General features: G+C 37.8%; 1 protein-coding gene across 2 annotated transcripts in view; it reads left to right on the forward strand.

Annotated features, from left to right (window-relative positions):
- Positions 1-21,324, forward strand: part of CDKL5 (cyclin dependent kinase like 5) — a 226,900-nt gene that overhangs the window by 123,046 nt on the left and 82,530 nt on the right. For both annotated transcript variants that reach the window (XM_025373446.1, XM_025373447.1), the window contains exon 4: positions 14,164-14,209. In XM_025373446.1, coding sequence (XP_025229231.1) covers positions 14,164-14,209 — 46 coding nt within the window. The remainder of the gene's footprint in view (positions 1-14,163; positions 14,210-21,324) is intronic.

Raw genomic sequence — 21,324 nt, forward strand, 5'->3', positions numbered from 1 at the left:
ATTCTCATTTCTTACAAAATGTAAAATTAGGATATTGTATTTGCCAGATCTTAAGACTTATAGATTTTATATACATGCATGCACAATTCATCAGTGTGTTGATGAATAAAACAAATAATAAAATATAACAAAAAATAACAAAACAGAATCAAGCTTTTTTTATGGAGCACTAATTTATTACCATTTTTGCTCTACTGTCTCTAACGTCAGCAGAATGTATGAGTATGTACTCATGGGTCTGGCTTTTGTTCAGGCTCTAAGAAAGCAGTGAGCAACTTGCTCAGTAGTAGCTATGCTATTGTTAACTACCTGTACATTGTTTATACATGAATAATTGCAAAAATTAAGTATACTGACTTCGATGGTCTCTACATAACTTACTGAAACAATTGGTCATAAGAAAGGCACAGTCTGTCCCTCCCTTGATAAAGGAATCTCTAGCAAGCTCTATCACTTGTTCAACAGAGCAATAGATTTTTTTCTTCATTTGGACAATGCATTTTTATGCTGATCATCAGTCCATAATTTTAAACTTTGTTTTCTATTCTGTCAATATTCTTGAATCTTTATTTAGCAGGGATAATACTTTTGGAATACCTGATGATGTATCTTTGGTCAATAAATTGGTTTTTCTCTTCTGATCTTTTCTTTTATCACGTCCCCAGGAAAGAAAGCAGGATGAATGCCACTTTGTAGGGGAAATTCCTTGAGTATTAAAGGAGAAATGAAGGACAGCCCATTCAGGTGTCAAAGGAATGTGGGAAGAACAGGCAGAGTTAGAGCAGGCAGGTGGTCAGGTATATATGTCTTGTCATTCCCCACCCCCATCACCTTAGGGAACTGAAATTCAAGGTTTAGGGGGTGGGTAGGTTGAGGGTAAGCCAAAAGTGAAGGAAGCTTATGCCCCATCCCCTTCTTGTAACTCAGGGAAGAAACTGTCTTGCAAGGCTGCTTTAACGCAATGTAAGCAGCCACAGCAGAAGAAAATGTAGCATACTGTGGTTAGGTGAAGAGGACTGCCAGGCCTCCTTTAGCTGGTGAGTGGCTTCTGAGAAATCCCAAAGTTACTTCACACTCCAGGTAGCTGGATTGAGAGCCAGTGAACCTGTCAATGGGAAAGATGTGTTGAGGGGCAAGCTGATACCTACACTGTAGCTGACAGCCACACTAGTTGACACTGATTGAGCCAGGTCTCGGGTATAAATGAGATTAAGGAGTCTAGATGTCGTCGGCACCAGTTAGAGACAGACCAGCTAGGGTAGATCCCTGGACTCTGGGCCAAGAGAGCACACCTGAGTCTACGGCCTCCATGAGCTCTAACAGCAGCATCTGGCCAGTGTCTGGGGTCCACACCTATAAGGAACCTTGTCTTGGAGACCTGAGAATCTCTACCTTACTACAGTGAAGTTCTGTAACCTCACCCATATCCATACCCACAGCTGCCATCTTGGTAGAAGCAGCAGGGAGAAAATTGAAAAACTGAGCATTTACCTGAACAAGACTATAAACCAGAAGGGACTGTGCTACCATATAATGCAAGTTAAAGTCAAGTGTGGGGGCTTGAAAAGCAAGGTTAAAACAGTTACAGAAAATTTTAAAGCTACGTTTTCTTGGCACAGGTTAAATTTAGTGTGCTATAAATTACTGTTCCTGCCACAGCAAGATAGTCTTTGAGGATATATTTCCTGCATTTAAATTTAAATTTTGTATTCTTCATTCACAGTGGAACATAGCTTTTAAGTCCAATGATTATCTGAGGTTTAGATTGCCTGCAGTTGGCATGCCTGATGCCATCGTGGTCTCAATTACTTGATCACTAGAAGTGAAATTTTCATTTTTTCATCTCATTGTTATAAGGACAAAATGAAATAGTAACACAATTTCACAATAACTGCATTATAGACTTGATGGTTAATACTAAACTGAAAGGCTGTCTGACAGGCATCACTGCCATGTAGTCTTCAAAATTCTCATTCATTTGCAGACAATTTGCTGTGAATTTGGTATAGACAAGGTGGTTTGAGGGTATCTGCAATAATGTTTGAAGGTTTGGGTTTTATATAAAAATGAGATGCATGTCAAATTTTATATGATCTATAAATATGGAGCTAGATTGTTTTGAAAGTTCACCTTTCTCTCTTTCCATTGAAAATAGTTGGTATTTTCTGCCAGAGGGATTAAGGAAAATTGTTCTCTGAATGTCTCATTTTTCATTTTGATAACTATATTTTACTTTTTGAACATTTTATTAATTACCTAATCTATAATATGAACATAGGGTAGTAAATTTATATTAGTCCTGGAACTATGAGGTAAATTATTTTTAAGTGATTCATCTTGAATTACCCACTTACATACAGTAAGATGTACCCATTTTTAGTGTATAGTTCTGTGTAAACTAGCCGTCTTAATTCCTTCTTTGGCATTATCAGCCATCGTCCCTTCAGGCTGATACTCTCTATAATAGTTATAATGGAGCATATTAAACTACTTACAAAGGATTTCTGGATATGTGGGTTTGTTTGCATTTATCAATTAAGTGGTCCAAGACTTTTAATTTGGTTTTGTTCTCACATTTGTGGCACTCAAATGTCAGCCATCTAGGTGGCCCCAAGTCTCATAGCCTTACTAGATACCTTGACTTATTACTATTATTATTATTTGAGACAGAGTCTCACTCTGTTGCTCAGGCTGGAGCACAGTTGCAGAGTCTCGGCTCACTGCAGCCTCAACCTTCCTGGCCCAAAAGATCCTCCTACCTCAGCCTCCTGAGTAGCTGGGACTGTAGGTGTGCACCACCACACCCAGCTAATCTTTTGTAGTGTGTGTGTAGAGACAGGGTTTTACCATGTTGCCCAGGCTAGTATCGAACTCCTGGGCTCAAGCGATTTGCCCGCCTCGGCCTCCCAGAGTGCTGGGATTATAGGCATGAGCCACCATACCCTTCCGAAACTTTCTAAAGCATAGAAAAACAGATCTAATATGTCTCCTAGGGAATCTTTCCTTAAAAAAAACCGAAATGTGGCCAGGCGCGGTGGCTTATGCCTGTAATCCCAGCACTTCGGGAGGCCCAGGCGGGTGGATCACAAGGTTAGGAGTTTGAGACCAGCCTGGCTAACATGGTGAAACCCTGTCTCTACTAAAAATACAAAATTAGCTGGGCATGGTGGTGTGCGCCTGTAATCCCAGCTACTCGGGAGGCGGAGGCAGGAGAATTGCTTGAACCTGGGAGGTGGAGGTTGCAGTGAGCCGAGATTGTACCATTGCACTCCAGCCTGGGCGATAGAGTGAGACTCCATCTCAAAAAAAAAAAAAAAAACAAGAAAAAGAAAAAAACCTGAAATGTATATATTTGTATTCTGTGTTCTTGGCTGGTTGGTTTTTCCTTATATACCAAGGAATATCTTTTTCTTTTTAAAATTGTGGCAGGAAAAAGTGCTTCTGTGTTAGGCTGTGGTAGAATTAGTAACTGATATCCAAAGAGAAGAATGAGCCAGGCCAGCAGGATATATGTTTTACATTGGCGACACAATACAGTAAGACATTTGCACTAGCTCTTGTCCTTTTTTGCTGAGCACATTTTGGACCAGTTATACATTTATTTCTTAACTACAAGCTTGCAGTCTAGTGGTAGAGTCAGACCTTGATCAAGTGATCATGTAAATCTGTAAAGGTGGAACTTTAATGCAAGTTATAAAGAAGAGGCTCTTGCTGAGAGAACACCACAGGGCCTTCAGATCTCATCAAGGAGCTGTGGGAAGGCTCCTCTGAGGAAGTGAGGATTGATTGAGCCAGGATCTGGGGGATGAGAGAGGATTGAGTGAGCAAGGGAGGGCAAAGCTTGCAAGAACAAAGGGAATAGACCCTAAGGCAGTAGAGAAAGTGGCAAGGAGAGACGTGACTCAGCAAGCAAGGGAGACCTAGGGAGAGGAGGCGCCAGAGCTACCTGGCCTGCTATGTGGAGCAGCTGCGACAGAGTCGTCAGGTCAGTGGAGTTTGGGAGAATTTTAAGGGGAATGGTGGAGTTCGAAATCAGATTTCCTTTCCCAAGGAAGAACCTAGTTGCTGAGGGGATGAACATTATCAGAAGGGCCGTGGCAGTACTCATGGTGAAAGTGCCAAAGGCTTGACCAGGGGTAGGAGGAGCATTCAGGTACAGGACAGTGGACCCATTTGAAAACAATGTAGGAGGCAAAACCCAACAGCACTTAGTGATAGACTGGATGGATTTGGATTTGGTGGTGCAGACAGGGGAGATGTCAGCAGTGATCCCAAATTTCTGGCTAGTGTTCACTGAGATATATGGGACAGGAGACAGGCCCAGGTTTTGTAGGGGAAGATGCGGGAATGGTTAGGCGTTCTGTCTGAATATTTTACACTCATACATTCTCATTTTACATCTCAATAAAAGATGCATGGAGGGCAGATCCAGCCCAGAGATGGTAGAAGAGATTTTATGTCTTACTGGAAATAATGAGAAAACAGAGTTGTTGTGTTGGAAATTTATCACTGACTTGGCTTGGAGGCAGTTTTTTGTGGGTTTTTTTTTGGAGACAGAGTCTCACTCTGTCTGCCCAGCCAGGCTGGAGTGTGGTGGCGTGATCTCGGCTCACTGCAACCTACGCCTCCTGGATTCAAGCGATTCTCATGTGTCAGCCTCCCAAGTAGCTGGGACTACGGGCGTGTGCTACCATGCCAAGCTAATTTTTTTGTATTTTTAGTAGAGATGGGGTTTCACCATGTTGGCCAGGCTGTTGTCGAACTCCTGACCTCAAGTGATCTGCCCGGAAGGCAGTCATTTTATATGCAAAGTCTCTTTGTGAGATCCCACTTCTCACATCTTCCTTTTTTGCTACCTGCTGTCTCATGTTCTTGAAAAAGTATTAGTATTTTCATAAGACTATCCTCTTTTTAGAGACTGTACATGAAGTAAATACATGGTTTTTCTTGTAATGCTTTCTAAATTATAAGTTTTCTTAAAGTACTCTTAGTGTACCATTTAATTCTAATTATGAGCAGGTTAGAGTTTACATCAGTGTTTCCTGTAATAATAACTCCATCATGTGAACCTTAATAGGCAGTTTTGCCATGTATTGGTATAGACTTGGTAGGACTCCACTAAATTGTTTTTGGCCAAATGTAAAACATTCCTGAAATTTTTACAAAAAAAAGGAAATGTGTTTTCAGTATACCTTTTGGTATATTTCACTGTCTTTTTTTTTTTTTTTTTCCTGAGACGGAGTCTCACTCTATTGCCCAGGCTGGAGTACAGTGGCGTGATCTCAGCTCACTGCAACCTCTGCCTCCCAGGTTCAAGTGATTCTCCTGCCTCCGCCTCCCAAGTATCTGGGATTACAGACCCACACAATCACGCCGGGCTAATTTTTGTATTTTTAGTAGAGATGAGGTTTTGCCATGTTGGCCAGGCTAGTCTCGAACTCCTGACCTCAGGTGATCTGTCCGCTTCGGCCTCCCAAAGTTCTGGGATTACAAGCGTGAGCCACTGTGCCCGGCCATTTCATGGTATAATATTTTAATAGAACCATATTACAAAAGTTATAAAAGTAATCATTGTTTTATAAAATGAGTGTAGACATTTTAGTGCTGTGATAATTTTAATAATTTTTGGAGAATGGATCTTTTAATCTTCTCTTTTTCAATTAAAATTTTCTTTCATAGCATATTAATTTTTCAGTAAAGCTTTACCTGATCTCCTCAACAAGTGATCATTCTCAAAATTTTTTTTTTATTATACTTTAAGTTCTGGGGTACATGTGCAGAACATGTAGGTTTGTTAGATAGGTATACACATACCATGGCATTCTCACATTTTTAAGGGGGAATGTTTATAGGGAAATACCACAAAATGGTTAAAATGAATAAACTCAAGCAGAGTTTCTTACCCTTAGCACTGTCGACATTTGGGGCTGGGACTGTTGTAGGGACTGTCCCGTGCATTGTGGGATGTTTAGCAGCACTCTTGGTCTTTACTCATTCGATCCCAGTAGTGCCCCCAGCCTATGTGACAACCAAAAGTGTCCCCAGATGTCTTGGGGGGAGCATGGTCACCCCCCAAGGGAGAACCCTTTAACTAGATTTAGATTTTAATCTCAGATACAGATTGTATTTTTTTAAGTGGTTGAAAAAAGGCACATGCAATAACATATGCTAGTTGCATGATTTTTAGTGCACAAAGCAATACAATTTATGGGCAAATTCATTTGTAGTGATAAAAATGTGTGGGAATGATACATATCAGCTTCAGGATAGAAATTACCTCTGGGTAGAGGGAATGGGAATGAATGAACTTTTATTTTTTGGCATTTTACGTTTCAAAAGGCAAGAGATCCATAGCAAATAAGCCAAAATATTATCAACTGTTAAATCTGAAGGGGATATACATTTTTTTCTGTATATTTGCATGATCTTTTTTGAACTCCTGCGGCATATCATATAACATTTGTTATACTTTTTAGCTTTTGTCATGCATTTTTTATTACATACCAGGTTGTAAATTTCTATGTATATAAGACAGCTTCATTTACTCACTCATGTCAAACACAGGATACAAAAGAAAACCTTACATAAAGCAGAGGTCCAATAAACATTTGTTAGTTGACTGATTGAAATGCTTTTTTTCTTTGGTATAGATTTTGTGTGTGTGAGATTTGGTCTGAAGTACTAAAACTTAGCAGTAAATCTAACTTTTAGTATTGACAAACTATGGTAGTTTTCAAATAATAAATAATGTAAGTCAAGATCTCTAAGGAATTTCCTGGAGAAATCTAGGTTTTATCACTGAATAAATATCATGGATGGTATTTTATATTTCTATAGTACTTGGCAAATGCATGTTAGCTCTGATATAATTTACCTGCTATAGAATGTATCCTGTGCTTGAATTTCCTCCCATTTTATAATTTTACTTATAATGTAAAGATAAATACTTTTGGACTAAGTTATTTTAGAAGGTTTACACAGTAAAAAAGATAAAGATGGAAGTAATGAAATATTTGCCTGTTCTTTTAAGTGTATAAATATTATAACATATTATTAGAAAACTATTTAGAAATGTTCATTGGTACTAACATTTCTCCTCGGTGATGTGTGTTTGTGTGTTTCAGAATCATTTTCTACAACAAAATTTACATACATGGCTTGCAAAGGCAGTATAGCATGATTATGGTTGAGAAATGGCATTCAGAATCAGTCTTCCTGGGTTTAAAATCTCAGCTCTGCTACGTCTTAGCTGTGTGATCATGGGACAAATTATGGAACTTCATTAAAACTCAGTATCCTCATCTGTAAAATGAGCATAAGATCCTCCTCAGAATGATGAATTGAGAATTAAGTGAGATAATCCACGGGAAGCACTTAGCATGGGGCTGGGCACAAAAGTACTTAAAAATAATAACTTAAAATGAAGCTTACTTTTTCAGGGACCATACTGGTCTATAAAGTAGTAGTTTCCCAGCCTGGCCAACATGGCGAAACCCCGTCTCTACTAAAAATACAGAAATTAGCCGGGTGTGGTGGCGTGTGCCTGTAATCCCAACTACTCAGAAGACTGAGGCAGGAGAATCGCTTGAATCTGGGAGGTGGAGGTTGAAGTGAGCTGAGACCACGCCACTGCACTCCAGCCTGGGAAACAGAGCAAGACTCTGTCTCAAAAAAAAAAGTACTAATTTCACTTGATCTTAGCCAAAAGGCTGAGAAACAATAAAGTAGTAGTTTCTATGTTTGTAGGGTTTTACTTATGCCCAGGGAGCAGACAGGATATTTGCAAATAAAACGTGAACAGAAATATTTACAATACTTTAGTTATCAAGTTATATTCCCTGCTATTTGGATGATGAAATAAAGAATTTCTCCCAAGAAAACACTTCCTCAGAGAGTAATTAGAAAACGAATTGTAGACTACAGACGGCCCTCCATATCAGCAGGTTCCACATTGATGAATTCAACCATCTGAGGATCGAAAATATTCAGAAAAACAAACAAAAATTTAAAAATACAACAATAAAAATACATATAAAAATAACACAGTATTACAACTATTTATTTGCATGGCATTTACATTGTACTAGGTAGTGTAAGTAATCAAAAGATAATTTAAAGTATATAGGAGTATGTGCACAGGTTATATGCAAATACTATGCCATTTTATGTTAGGGATGAGCATCCATGGATTTTGGTATCCTCAGGGATCCTGGAACCAGTGGCCCCCTCTATATCATTGTAGATACCGAGGAATAACTGTTATAACCTTTTGAAATGGCGTAATCCGTGAATAGGAGAATAAAAGAGTATTTTATTCTGTTCTGTTTCATGATACCTGTTGGATATTTTAACTTAGCAAAAGATTTGAAAAATAAGACTCCTGCTGCTTCCTTATACAGTGTATGATCAGTTTAAAGAATTCACTGTTCCAGAGCATAATTAAGTTATATAACTGCATTTTAAAATAACTTAGTAAATTGTATGGCTGTTAATACCAGTTAGTTGCTTTGCCAGAATCATAAGTAAGGGACAATTAATACTGCTAATAAAACAATGACCCAAAACTTTAGACAATCAGCAACGCAAGTGAGTTGATGGTTATAAGTCTCTCTGTCTAGTATGAGTCTCTAGTGATTGAGGCTTGATTTTTATGGGGTAGAGATCTTGAGAATATTGAAGGAACTATAGGCTCTCCAGATATTTCTATTTGTTAGTACTCATAACATTTATTTTTTATTCTCTTTCTGATTTTTTTTTTCTCCAGCTGGGGAAATTTATTCTGGGAAATGTGAAATGTCTTGATATGGTTTGTTTACTCATGGAGACGGTAGTACAATTCAGGAACCTTTATCTAAAGTTACCTAGTCTTTCTGTTTGTGTTCCAAAATACATAATACAATTCCAATTTTAAGGTAGAATTAAGGGTGAGGCATAGAATTATCATTCATAGATTACTGATGTATTTGATAACATTCTTAGTTTATTGCTTAAGATGTCAGCTTTTAAATACCTCATATTTTAAATAAAGACACTGAAACAAGTAGCAAACTATGCCTATCTTGCTAACTACAGCTGGTGACATTCTGTTGCAGACGTTGTGGGGGCAATGGTATGCTTTTATGAATAAATTAAATTCAAAACAAGTTTTTCAGAGTTATTTTTTGTATGTTTTTCTCTTTGTCTACACCTTTATTATATATAGCATCTCAGGGTGGTGGTAGAATAAGTAATAAAGCTTGGCGTGTTACTTCCTACCTCTCCATTAAATACCCATGAAGTTTTACAAATTAATAAACTAAACATCGAAGATTGCTAGCAAAGTCCAGGGAGAATTAATTTTATTAGCAGTACTGGGTTGAAAGCATACTCTTGAACATCGTGCTGTTTATCCTACTTTATGAACCCAAATCAGGCCAGATATCCAAAGGGAGTAGGAAATGCCTTGGACCCATGCTCACAGGAACTGAAAAATAAGCAACCATCTCACTGAGGTTAACCATAATCTGACACCGCTGGAGCTGGAGTTCTCAGCCCCCTACTAGCCTGCATTAGCATCTGCATTTCCAGATCTTTGCAGAGACCAAAATGTCCTAAATATAGTAAGGGAAGAAGCAAGGAAGGATTGGAAAAGGCATGTACTATCCTAGGATTCGGAGTCCCCCGTGGCAAAGTGTGGTGAAGGTAGAGGGAAGAGAGGCTGTGCTTAGAAATGTGGTCTCCAGAATGCCATGAGGTAAACAGCTAATGGCATGTGCTCTTCTTATTCAGAGAACCCTGCCCAGGCAATTTAACCTCAGACCAGCCAACCCCAATGGCAAGGATATGTGCTAGTGAGCCAGGTTCTAAAATCGGGCTCGGGGTGCATCAGTTCATATTTGAAGTTCAAGTTGAGGCCAAATGCCAGTCCTGGTGGATCTCTTTCCATCTTAGTAAGAATGAGTTTTAAAGGGTGGAGCAGAGAAAACACTATGAAAAGATAGGGGAAGATAAAACATTGCTGTGAAGATTTAGAAGCAACACATGGTTCTGAAAATGACTTTTTCTAACAAACCAATAAAGTTAAGACATCTGCTTAGTCTCCCAAAAGAAAGCTAGGAAGATAAGACCTCTACAGAGAGTGAATAAGCTAAACAAGGCAAAAAATGCAGAAGTTGGCTGAGACAAAGACAAATGAAAGAAGCCTTAAATGGATAAAACAAAATTGTGTAGCACTTTTGAACTCATTAATGTTCATTTACTAAATATTTATCGAACACCCACTATGTGCCTGCTATTCTAGGTGCTGATGATGCAATCATGAACGTTGCATACTAAGTACAAAAACTTAGTACAAAACATACTAAACAATTATGAAAGATCCAACCTAAAAGTTGTAAGGTTTGTGGTGGAAAATAATAGAAAAATAGGAGTAGAAACAACATATAAGGTTGCTATAAGGAGACTTTTCTAATTTCATTGATTTCCAGGTATTATTGATTCAAAAAATACACATACACACACTCACACACACTCCTCCAGATATATTCCGAATAATTTAAAATTTTTATTTCAAGGAAAAGGAAAAGTTCTAACAGTATTTAGGGAGAAAAAAGAAGTGATCTATATTGGAACAAAATCCAAATAGGCCTCATACTTCTTTTCTGCTACAAATACCAGAGACTGTCAGGTCATTGTTCCCCATTTGATGCCTTATGTGACAGTATTATAATTTCTTTATGTTAGAAAATGGCAGTCCTTCTTTTTAGACCCTTAATTTCCTTCTTCTTGGAAAAATATCTTAGTATATAGATTTTGTTACAAGAAGACACTTTATTCCTACCTGCATTAAGTTGCTTTAATAAGCATATAGACTCTGGTGTCTGTGATGTGAATGGCATTTTCCAGGGCTTTATGGTGCACTTAAGCTTCCAGTGACTCTGAAGAATAAAAGGTTGCCTTCCCAAGAATTCCGTGCCTATCAAGTTGCCATGTATATGTGAAGATGTTCAAAAATGCAAAGACTTGGAAAATAGGACACTTTGTCAGAAAATCTTTCAAAGATGTACTCTGGCTGAGCAAAACATGAATGCAAATCAATCACTCAAATATGTATAAACCATACAAGAAAAGGACTGGTGGTAAACAGTGAAGCAAACTGAATATGTAAAAAAAAATAAAATATTATAGCTCATGTATCTATAATTACAAATTAAATTCAACAGTCAAACCCTGCTCTCAAAAATAAATATATTTAACAAAATGGTATAAGAAGAATCAGCGTCGATAACCTCAGATTAATTTAAAACAGTTCAAGGTCACAATACTTTAATCAGTAGCCTATACTAGACTAGGCTAGAGTCCACTAGAAAGCTCTGAAAGCACATCTAGTATCTATATGTAAGGATGCTAAGATGTAACAACTAAAAATATCTGGTAAAGGGTATTGGGAAAATTGGTTTAGTGTTTAGAAATTATATTAAATCTGGATTCCCTCACCATGTCATATATTAAAATAAATTACAAGTGAATAAAGATTTAAGGAAAGAAATAATGAAAATATCAAGATACATAAATGCAGATGAATATTAACCATGCTCAGGCTAAGTAAGGACTTTGAGCACAAAAGTAATGGACATAATTACAAATGCCTGTATCAGTAAACTTGACTATGTAATAATTTATATTCAACAACAACAAAACTCTAGCGAGCACAACAATCTGGGGAAAAGATTTGTAACAGAATTTGGCAATAAGTTATCATCCATGAATCAGCAAGAAAATATTAACCCTGGGAGACCGATTTCACTTATTAGAAGAAAACTTCTCTAATCTCATTGAATGCCAGAGAAGTTTTTTTTTAATGATTTTATTTTGTTTTGGCAATGGGTGTAGAGTGAATATTCTCATACACTGCTGAAGGGAACTGTGACATGACGGTTTTTTTGGATGTCAGTTTATCAGTATATATTGGGAACCTTTAACATTCATACCCTTTGAACCAATTATATCACTTATAGAATTTACTCTGTGGAAATACAGATGCAGATGTTGAAGTATGTTCATTAATAGACTTGTTAAATAGCCATCCATGAAAAATGGTGGTTTTAAAAATAACAGCTTGAAATGTTGCTTATATAATATCAAGTGAAATTAAAAACAACATACAATAAGATATCCAGTATTACTACTACCATTTGAGAAAAATTTACTAGAAGAAAATATACCAAAATATTAGCAAGAGTTAATTTTGTAAATGTCTTCTCTATATCCTTTTTGTACCCTTTATATTCTTTTTGTATTTTCTGTAATGAGTTTATATTATTTTTATAAGCAGTTTGAATACATGTGAAATGTTAAATTCTTTCCAGCATCTTCTCTTAATTGCATGTGTTTTGCACTAAACACTGAATTGGTTAATGTAGAAAACTTCATCTGTTAGACTTCATTCTTTAAGTAAATACATAAACCATATTGGGGGAGGCGGAGAGAGTGAGTTTTGAGGAGAGAGGATTTTCGTGGTATTCTTGAAAGGATAAATAAAAGAATAAACATTTTATTTGACCCCCATTAGCCGTTGCTTTATACAGTAAATTGTATTTATGAGTTGCCAGAGAAAAATAACTAATGAATTTATTCAAGGTGGTATAAATGTGCCAGTTACAAATTTAAATTTGTAGTCACATCAGTGGACCGTTTTGAACTGAGTAAAATCTTTTATAAAATCAGACAAAATTTTAATGCCTAGGATGCAATGAAAGAAATGTATGTGGGAGTCTTTCAGTTAGAGTGGAATATAAGATGGAACACTACCTGGAACAATATTCATTTCAGATATGTGCAGTTTTTCTCTATTCCTGGAAGCTACACCTTTGTGCTGTGAGAAAAGCAAGAGGAGGTTCCTGATAGGGTCTGGTCTTTCAGTTATGCTGTAGGTAGATTGCTAGCTAGAGCCATTAGAAAAGGAGCTGGGTAAGAACATGATATCAATGTATTATGGGAGAGTAGCGTATATAAAAGAGTCACCTTTGTACTACGTGGGATAATATTCTAGCTGATAATCTTCTGCATTACTTAAAATTGGCAGTTCTTCCTTCCCAATAATAAAATACCTGGAAGAAGGAGTTTCTTTAAGTCAGAAGATCCATTAATGTACAAATAAATTGTACCCTATACGTACAAGTAAGTTGTCTGTACCCTACAATCCTATTCCTTCATTAAAAACAAAAACACAGTACCTTTAAGTGTCTTTTTCCTCCATAATTTATAGCACTTGCCTGGTATTGTGTTTAATTTTAAAGTCTTTGTTTTGATGCAGGGACGTTTTATTAAATATTAAAAGATTTGATCTGAAAGTGTCCCCACTTAGAGTAAAAAAGAACAGGCCTGAGTCATTCAGAAGGCTTTCATATGACATGTTGGCTTTGAAGAATTTATATTAATTATTTTGCCAAAAGCTTTTTTATTGCTTTTATATACCAGAATTGGATACAAGTTATTTAGTTTAGTGGTACTTAGTTCTTAGCATTTCCATTTCCTTTCCAGCCCTTATTTTCTTTCCTCCCAACCAAAAACAACAAAAAAGATTTTCATATTTTCTTTTAAGGCAGAATTCTGTTATCTCTTCTGTTGAGAAGAGATAAATAAGGGCAGGACGAAGGTGATGATTGGTATTTGGTGATGGAATGTTTATCTCACTTTGGATTTGCAATGACCATCAATAGGGACGAGCTGGAGAAAATTAGATATGCTTGTTAGCATTCTGCTACCAGCAACTACTGTGTATTGGAGAGGCCCTTTCTTGGTCTTAGAAGGCCAATTAAAATGTGTCTCTGGACTTCAGAGGGCAGTACAGATGAGAGTCTGCCACTCATCCTGGCACTTTTGAGTATCCTCAAGACATTGACACTAATGATTTATGAGTTAAGCATATTCCGTCACCGTATCTGCTCTTTGCTCCACACCCTCTCCCTTTCTTCGTTTCCTTCCTTGACAATGTTTGTGGGGTGATAAGAAAGAGAATTTTGGAACCAAGAAATGAGGGGTGGCGGGGGAGAGGAAGATGATGTATTTTTGACACTCTGGCTTCTTGCTACTCTGTCCCAGAATATACCCCCAGGCAATTGGAATCCCCAGTCGGAAAAACACTGGAGAATGACTTTCCTTCTGCTTTCTTTTCCCTTGCAGGAAACACATGAAATTGTGGCAATCAAGAAATTCAAGGACAGTGAAGGTAGATATATATATGTATATATATCTGTATATATGTACTTTTCCTTCTGTATAAAGTTTTTATAAATAGAGTGTGGAAGAAGTGGGATCTAGCTGGTCAGACACTGTCTATTCCTGATATTTTGAAGTCACAGTCTCAAAGTGAATATAGCTTATTTCTTATGCTTTACTTTCAAACATTTAGTTCCTTTTATGTGGATCTTTTCAAATCTCACGATATTAGAAAATTCATCTTTTTATTTTAAGGTTGCAGTCAGCTTTGGAAATCTTGCTCCAAAGGCTGGTTAGAAGAAATGTTGTTTACGCTGTTTCTAAATATTATTAAAATTTAAAAACTGGCTTCAAGTAAATACTTCTGGGGGTCCACACAAATAGCAAGTACTATGTGAAAGATTTCAGTATTGGTTACTGTCATCTCCAGCTCCTAGTCAGAATTAGAAATACAAGGATATATTGAGGGATTGATTTTATATTTAGAATAATGCATTGGGAGAATAAAAGCTTTTTAAGAAGAAATACTATGCTTAGGGGCCTTCATCATATCCGGACCATTTCAGACAGAGTTGTAAAATTACCCCATGCTGGGCAAGAAAGTTTAAAATAATGCATTTCAGTAGTTCATTAGTTTTAAACTCTAGACTGTTGGCCATCCAAAGATAGCCAAATAGAGAAACTCTTGACAAAAATAGGTGTGGCCTTTAAGGTGCTCTAGGCAACATTTTTTTTTCAGACTTTTTGGACTGAGACCCACACTAGAAATATATTTCATATCCTAACCCAGTGTCCGCACACATATGTAACACTATATGTAAATGAAGCAAAAATGTCACGAACTTCTTTATTATATGAATGCGAAGCTCTCTACTTTCTGTTCTCTCCTGTTCATATAAATACCTATTGTGACATCAAATAGATTGACTTCACCACTAATAAGTCAGAGCCTGCTATTTGAAAAACTATGGTCTAGGTGTAAGAAGTATCAACACAGCATCAATCTTGATGTCTAATCAGAAGTATGGAAATAGCAGTCATAACTTACCTTCATCAGCACACATCCCCTAAGCGATGTAAGACACCAGCCTCTATATTTATGAACAGTTTCATCACCCTCACCTCAGAGACTTAGCAAACATTAAATAACAAAAAGGGACTTGCTCCAGGATAGATGCAGTAGTATTTGATGTAATCCATCTCTGATGTGCTAGTTATATGAAACACATGCATATCAGCTGGGAACTTTAGCAGTCATTGTATGGGCAGGCATAAAGGGAAGGTAAAAAGGGGAAGGTAAAAAACAACTTTTTGCTTGTTCTGGGGAGACAAAAAAATCTTGCTTCAAATGGGATATTTGTGGTCTAGCAGGAAGCAGTAGCCCCAGGCCATCCCACTGTGATACCATTGGAAATGAGCTCTTTGAGCAGTGACTTTGGGTCAACAGGTGGTTGAGAGACAAATGGTGATTTCCTAAAAAGAGTGGTTGCAACAGTAGATCAGAGCACAATCTTCGCATGCATGTAAAGGCTTCTGGCTGTGCATTCATCTTTCAGGGCATATTGGCAAGCATCAGTTACCACCAAAAATAATAACTGTCATCAGATTTTGTAAAAAGTACAATCTAGGCCATGTGTGCCATCTTTTTCTGTTTCTGAGACAGGGTCTCACACTGTCACTCAGGCTGGAGTGCAGTGGCGCGATCTTGGCTCACTGCAACCTCTACTCCCCAGGCTCAAGTGATTTACAGCCACAACCTCCTGAGTAGCTGGGATTACAGGTGTGCGCCGCCACGCCCAGCTAATTTTTTTGTATTTTATTTGTAGAGACAGGGTTTCGCCATGTTGCCCAGGCCGGTCTCCAACTGCTGAGCTCAAAGTGATTCGCCCGCCTTGACCTCCCAAAGTGCTGGGATTACAGGCATGAGCCACCTTGTCCAGCCCCATTACTTTCTTTTTAAGTGAATACCATGTTCTTTATAATCTCTATCTTGTGCATCCCAATTCTTAGCTTCAATTATATATTTTTACCTGTGTTATGATAGCTTTAGAGTAGAAATCTAGTGTATCCATTGAAATTCATTGAGCACTGAGTGAAGTGCTGTAAGAGTTGAGGTGTGGATACTTTCAAGAAGCATATGACCTATTAGGAGAATTAAGACCTGCAAGTAAATAACAATAAAACACAGTAGAGAACGGTTATTGCCTGAATGGAGACATGGAACTTGGATCATTTTGAGGTGAGAGAAACTGTTTCTAGATATGGTATTGGGAATGCATGAATAGTCTAGACATGGAAAGCATTTGATCTGCCCTTATTTTATTAAACCAACAAAATATTAGTCTGGTCTGCCCTCATCTCTGCTAGACCATTATCACTCACCATCCCTCAGAGGCATGCAGTCTTATCACCCACCCCACCTTGTCAATGACACCTACGTACCACCTACACATACTTCTAGAGGGATACTTCCAAAACATTTCTGTGCTAGAACCCAAAGATATATCCTATTATTCATAAACTTTTTCATTCCAGTCTGGCCCACTTACCTGCTGTTTACATTTCTCCCAGGGAGGTACTAGTGCTCTCTTTTTTCTGTCTTTACCCTTTTTCTCTGGCTGGAGTAGTGTCTTGCTTAATGGAAAGAAAGGATACATGTTCGGTAAACAACTCTTTTGGAGTGTGAAGTGTATATAGATAGTCTCATTCAGGTAAGGATGTCTATTCAACCCCTGTGTAAACCATTTAATTCTCAATCAGTTTATTATCTTAAATTTTAGCCAATTATAATAAAAAACAGAGTGTCATGATAATATTGCCCTCATTGTCATGTAGCTCTCATTAATCCCCTTTATTAGTTATTCTTGAAATATTCAGTTGATATTATGGCAGTGATTATCTAGATCTAATGTTTAAAAGTCTTAGTGAAGATAATGAAATAATCCTGTAAAAATATTGTGAACTGAAATAGGATCTGCACTTGGTCTGAGCCATGTTCAAGGTAATCCAGTGCAGATGCTCCTTGACTTGTGATGAGGCCACATCCCAGTAACCCATCATAAGTGGAAAAAATTGTTACGTACAAAATGCTTTGGCTGGGCGTGCTGGCTCACACTTGTAATCCCAGCACTTTGGGAAGCCGAGGCAGGAGGATCGCTTGAGCCCAGGAGTTTGAGACCAGGCTCAGCAACATGGCGAGACCCTGTCTCTGCAAAAAAAAATTTTTTTAAATTAGCCAGGCATGGTGGTGCATGCCTGTAGTCCTAGCCACTCAGTAGGCTGATGTAGGAGGGTTGCTTGAGCCCAGAAGGTTGAGGCTGCAGTGAGCCGTGATCATGCCACTGCACTCTAGCCTAGGCAACAGAGTGAGACTCTGTCTCCAAAAAAAGCCTTTACTGCACTCAACTTACCACACATCATAGCTTTAGCCTAGCCTCCTTTAAACATACTCAGAACACTTACATTAGCCTATAGTTAGGCAAAATCATATAACAAGGCCTATTTTATAATAAGGTGTTGAATATCTCATGTAATTTATTGAATACTGTAGTAAAAGTGAAAACCAGAATGATTTTATGGGTATTCTAAGTATGGTTTCTCCTGAACGCATATGGCTTTCATGCTATTGTAAAGTAAAAAAATAGAAGTCAAACCATTGTAAGTTGGGGACCATGTATTCTCTCACTAATATCACGGAATATTTTGTGAGAATATATGTTAACTTCTAGTAGCTTTAAAAGATTTTGCTAATGTCCTACTTTCTTGTTAAATTCATATGTATTCACAAATTTATGTAAAATGTTTGTGAAACTATATTTTGTTAGACTACTATATTTAGTTCAAGAAGTCTTTATTATCCCAGGATGATAGATCACTGTTTAAAATGGGAATCAAAATTTCATAGCAAATAAAAGTTTATTTTGGGACTTTAAGTGGGTAAAATGAAACTAAAATTATGAAAATAAGTTTATAGTTAACACGAATTAGGTTATAGTAGCAACTAATATGCTATTTCAAGAAAGAATCAAGTGTTAACCTTTTTGGGAGGAGGAACAGTTTTTAAAGTAAAATTGTAGGCTAGGCCAATGAATAGCTTATATAGTAAACAGGGTGATTAAGAAATATATAAAAAGCTTTGTCAGTTTTCTCTTCTTTTTTTACTCCTGTCTATGTGTCTTCTTCTTTTTCAGGCTGTGTGTGTAGGGCGGGGCGGGGGAGAGACAGGGTCTTGCTCCATATCCCAGGGTAGAGTGCAGTAGCATCGTCATGGCTCAATACAGCCTTGAACTCCTGGGCTCAAGCAATCTTCCTGCCTCAGCCTCCCGAAGTAGCTGGGACTACAGGTACACACTACCACTCCCAGCTAATTTTTTCATTTTTTGTAGAGACGAGGGCTCGCTATGTTTCTCAGGCTGGTCTCAAACTCCTGGGCTCAAGCAATCTTCCTGCCTCAGCCTCCCAAAGTAGCTGGGACTACAGGTGCACACTACCACTCCCAGCTAATTTTTTCATTTTTTGTAGAGGCGAGGGCTCGCTGTGTTTCTCAGGCTGGTCTCGAACTCCTGGGATCAAGAGATCCTCCTGCCTCAGTCTCCCAAAATGCTGGGATTACAGGCATGAGCCACCAAGCCTTGGCTTTTTGAGGTTTTTATTCTCTAGTTGTTAGCAGATACAGTTCTATCCGATAATTTATCAGTGTCTTTGCCTGTGATTCTCTCTGAAAGACTTTGACACCCTGACTTGGGGATATAGATTCCTGTTAAAAGGGAAGAATGTTTGAGTAACAAAAAATTTTTGTCTGAGCTTACTTCATTAGTTAATTTTTTCTTGTTTTGATGCTTGTTGACACTTCATAAATTTGGAGTCTCTGATAATGAGTTATATAAGATACCCTAAATGATGGTATTCTAAGTTTGGCTATTAAGTTCCTGCAGAGAAATTTTATCTAGTAAACACCTGACCAACCAGAAGTCTCCATTGTATTAGTTCTGTTCATTGTAATAGTTCTGCTCATTATTTGGAATTTCTGAGAAGGGAAAAAAATGACCATAGACCATAAAGATACTAGAGATTATTTAGTTAAAAGGCACTTTTCAGACTATGTATAAATTACAAATTTAGCCCAATTCTTCTACCCTTCCTATGACTCCCATCTTCTACAATGAGGTTTGATGTTCAGATGATAATGTATCACTATTGGATTGTCATTCTCATACATACACAAGTACAAGTGTCTGCTGTCCTCAATTTATTTATTTATTTATTTATTTATTTTTTTTTTTTTTTTGAGACGGAGTCTCGCTCTGTCGCCCAGGCTGGAGTGCAGTGGCCGGATCTCAGCTCACTGCAAGCTCCGCCTCCCAGGTTTACGCCATTCTCCTGCCTCAGCCTCCCGAGTAGCTGGGACTACAGGCGCCCGCCACCTCGCCCGGCTAGTTTTTTGTACTTTTTAGTAGAGACGGGGTTTCACCGTGCTAGCCAGGATGGTCTCGATCTCCTGACCTCGTGATCCACCCGTCTCGGCCTCCCAAAGTGCTGGGATTACAGGCTTGAGCCACCGCGCCCGGCCAATCCTCAATTTATTAAATAACCCAAGAGCGCTAATTTAGATTATATAGCTTTGGACCAGCAAGAATTCAAAACGTTGTCTGTCCAACCTTTACTTGAGGAAAACCTATTGTCTAGAATTTATTTTTGACATACATTTGGACCTTCTTTTTGCTTCTTTAGACTTTTCCATCTTTCCTTAAATGTAAGGTGATGGAGTGAGAGGAGAGCCTCTCTACTTGTCACTGGGCCTCTGTGCATGGCAAGGAGGCTGACTCCAGGGAGCTATGCAGTCGTCTACATTTAAGATGAAACTTAGGTTTTGTCTCTGCTTTTATATGAAATAAAATTACTTGCATTTCATATTCTGCTGCTTAATGTTTTCTATAGAGAACTATCTTCCTCTTGGAATGGACATATTCTTCTTAATTGTTAGAAAACATTTAATTGATCATCTGTTCTGTCTTCTAATTTATTTTATTCTTCTGTTTACCCAGACACTGGAAAGCTCTATACTGATCTCTGGATCAGGAGTACTCTGGTCTCTTATTTTATATAATGGTACAAAACCAGAGTTCGTAATCTGTAGTCCTTAAATTCAAGAGCCTGATTTCTATGTGAAAGAGGCCTTGAAACAAAAAGTCCAACCCTTGACTAAACAAAGAATTTGATTAACTGAGCTTGAGCATTCTGGCTAGTCATGGTTTTACCATACTTCCTTTTCATTTTCAACATGGACCTCCTTCAGACTTCAGGGATTCTTCTAGGATTTGGTGATCATTTTGCATCTTCTGTGATTTCATAAATTTCTACTGTGCTTTTACCTGTTCTTCATCTCTAAAGATTGGAGGGTCCTCATCTTTCTTGGTGTATGTAACAGTAGCACTAGCATTCAAACTCCCTCAGGCACATTGTCTGTCTGTTGATGTCCCTTCTTCAATAAGAGCAACCAGACTCAAATATGGCACCCCCGTGGTTTTGATCAAGGATGGGTTGATTTTGCTTTATCAGTTTATCTGTTTAAAGGTCCATTTGGGGTGGGGGGCTCTTTGGCTATACAAAAATGTCAGGTTTGTGATTTCACAAAGTAGGTTACAGCTATTCCTGGATTTCCTTTCTAAGCCCACAGTTCTTTAAAAATAGAGTTACAATAGAGTTTCTGCTCATCTTTAGGTTTTTCTCTTTTCATCAGTTATCTTTTAATCTCCTTTGCTCCTGTGATCTTTCTTCTTAAGAATTGTTCTCTTTTACTTTAGTAAATCGCTCTTGATTTTTAGGTATGTTAACTTGCCTTACTGGTAAGTTTAGAAGTAGGACAGTTTTGGGGTTGTTTTTACTTAACATCCTTTTTCCACCCTGCCATTTTGTCCTCACTCAGTGGGGTTTCTATATATCTGCACATAACTTTGTCAGAGTTGATCCTGCATTCAGCTAAACCCCCTCAGTGATAACTGATGACAAGGTGGGTCAGCATGCACATAAGCAGTTATCACATAGAAGTATGGACTCGGGAAGAGTCCTTCTGAATAATCCAGTATAACTCAGCCCCAGTGTACAGATGATGGACCTCAGGCCCAA

Source organism: Theropithecus gelada, chromosome X (assembly GCF_003255815.1).
Source record: "Theropithecus gelada isolate Dixy chromosome X, Tgel_1.0, whole genome shotgun sequence".
Lineage (NCBI taxonomy): Eukaryota > Metazoa > Chordata > Mammalia > Primates > Cercopithecidae > Theropithecus > Theropithecus gelada.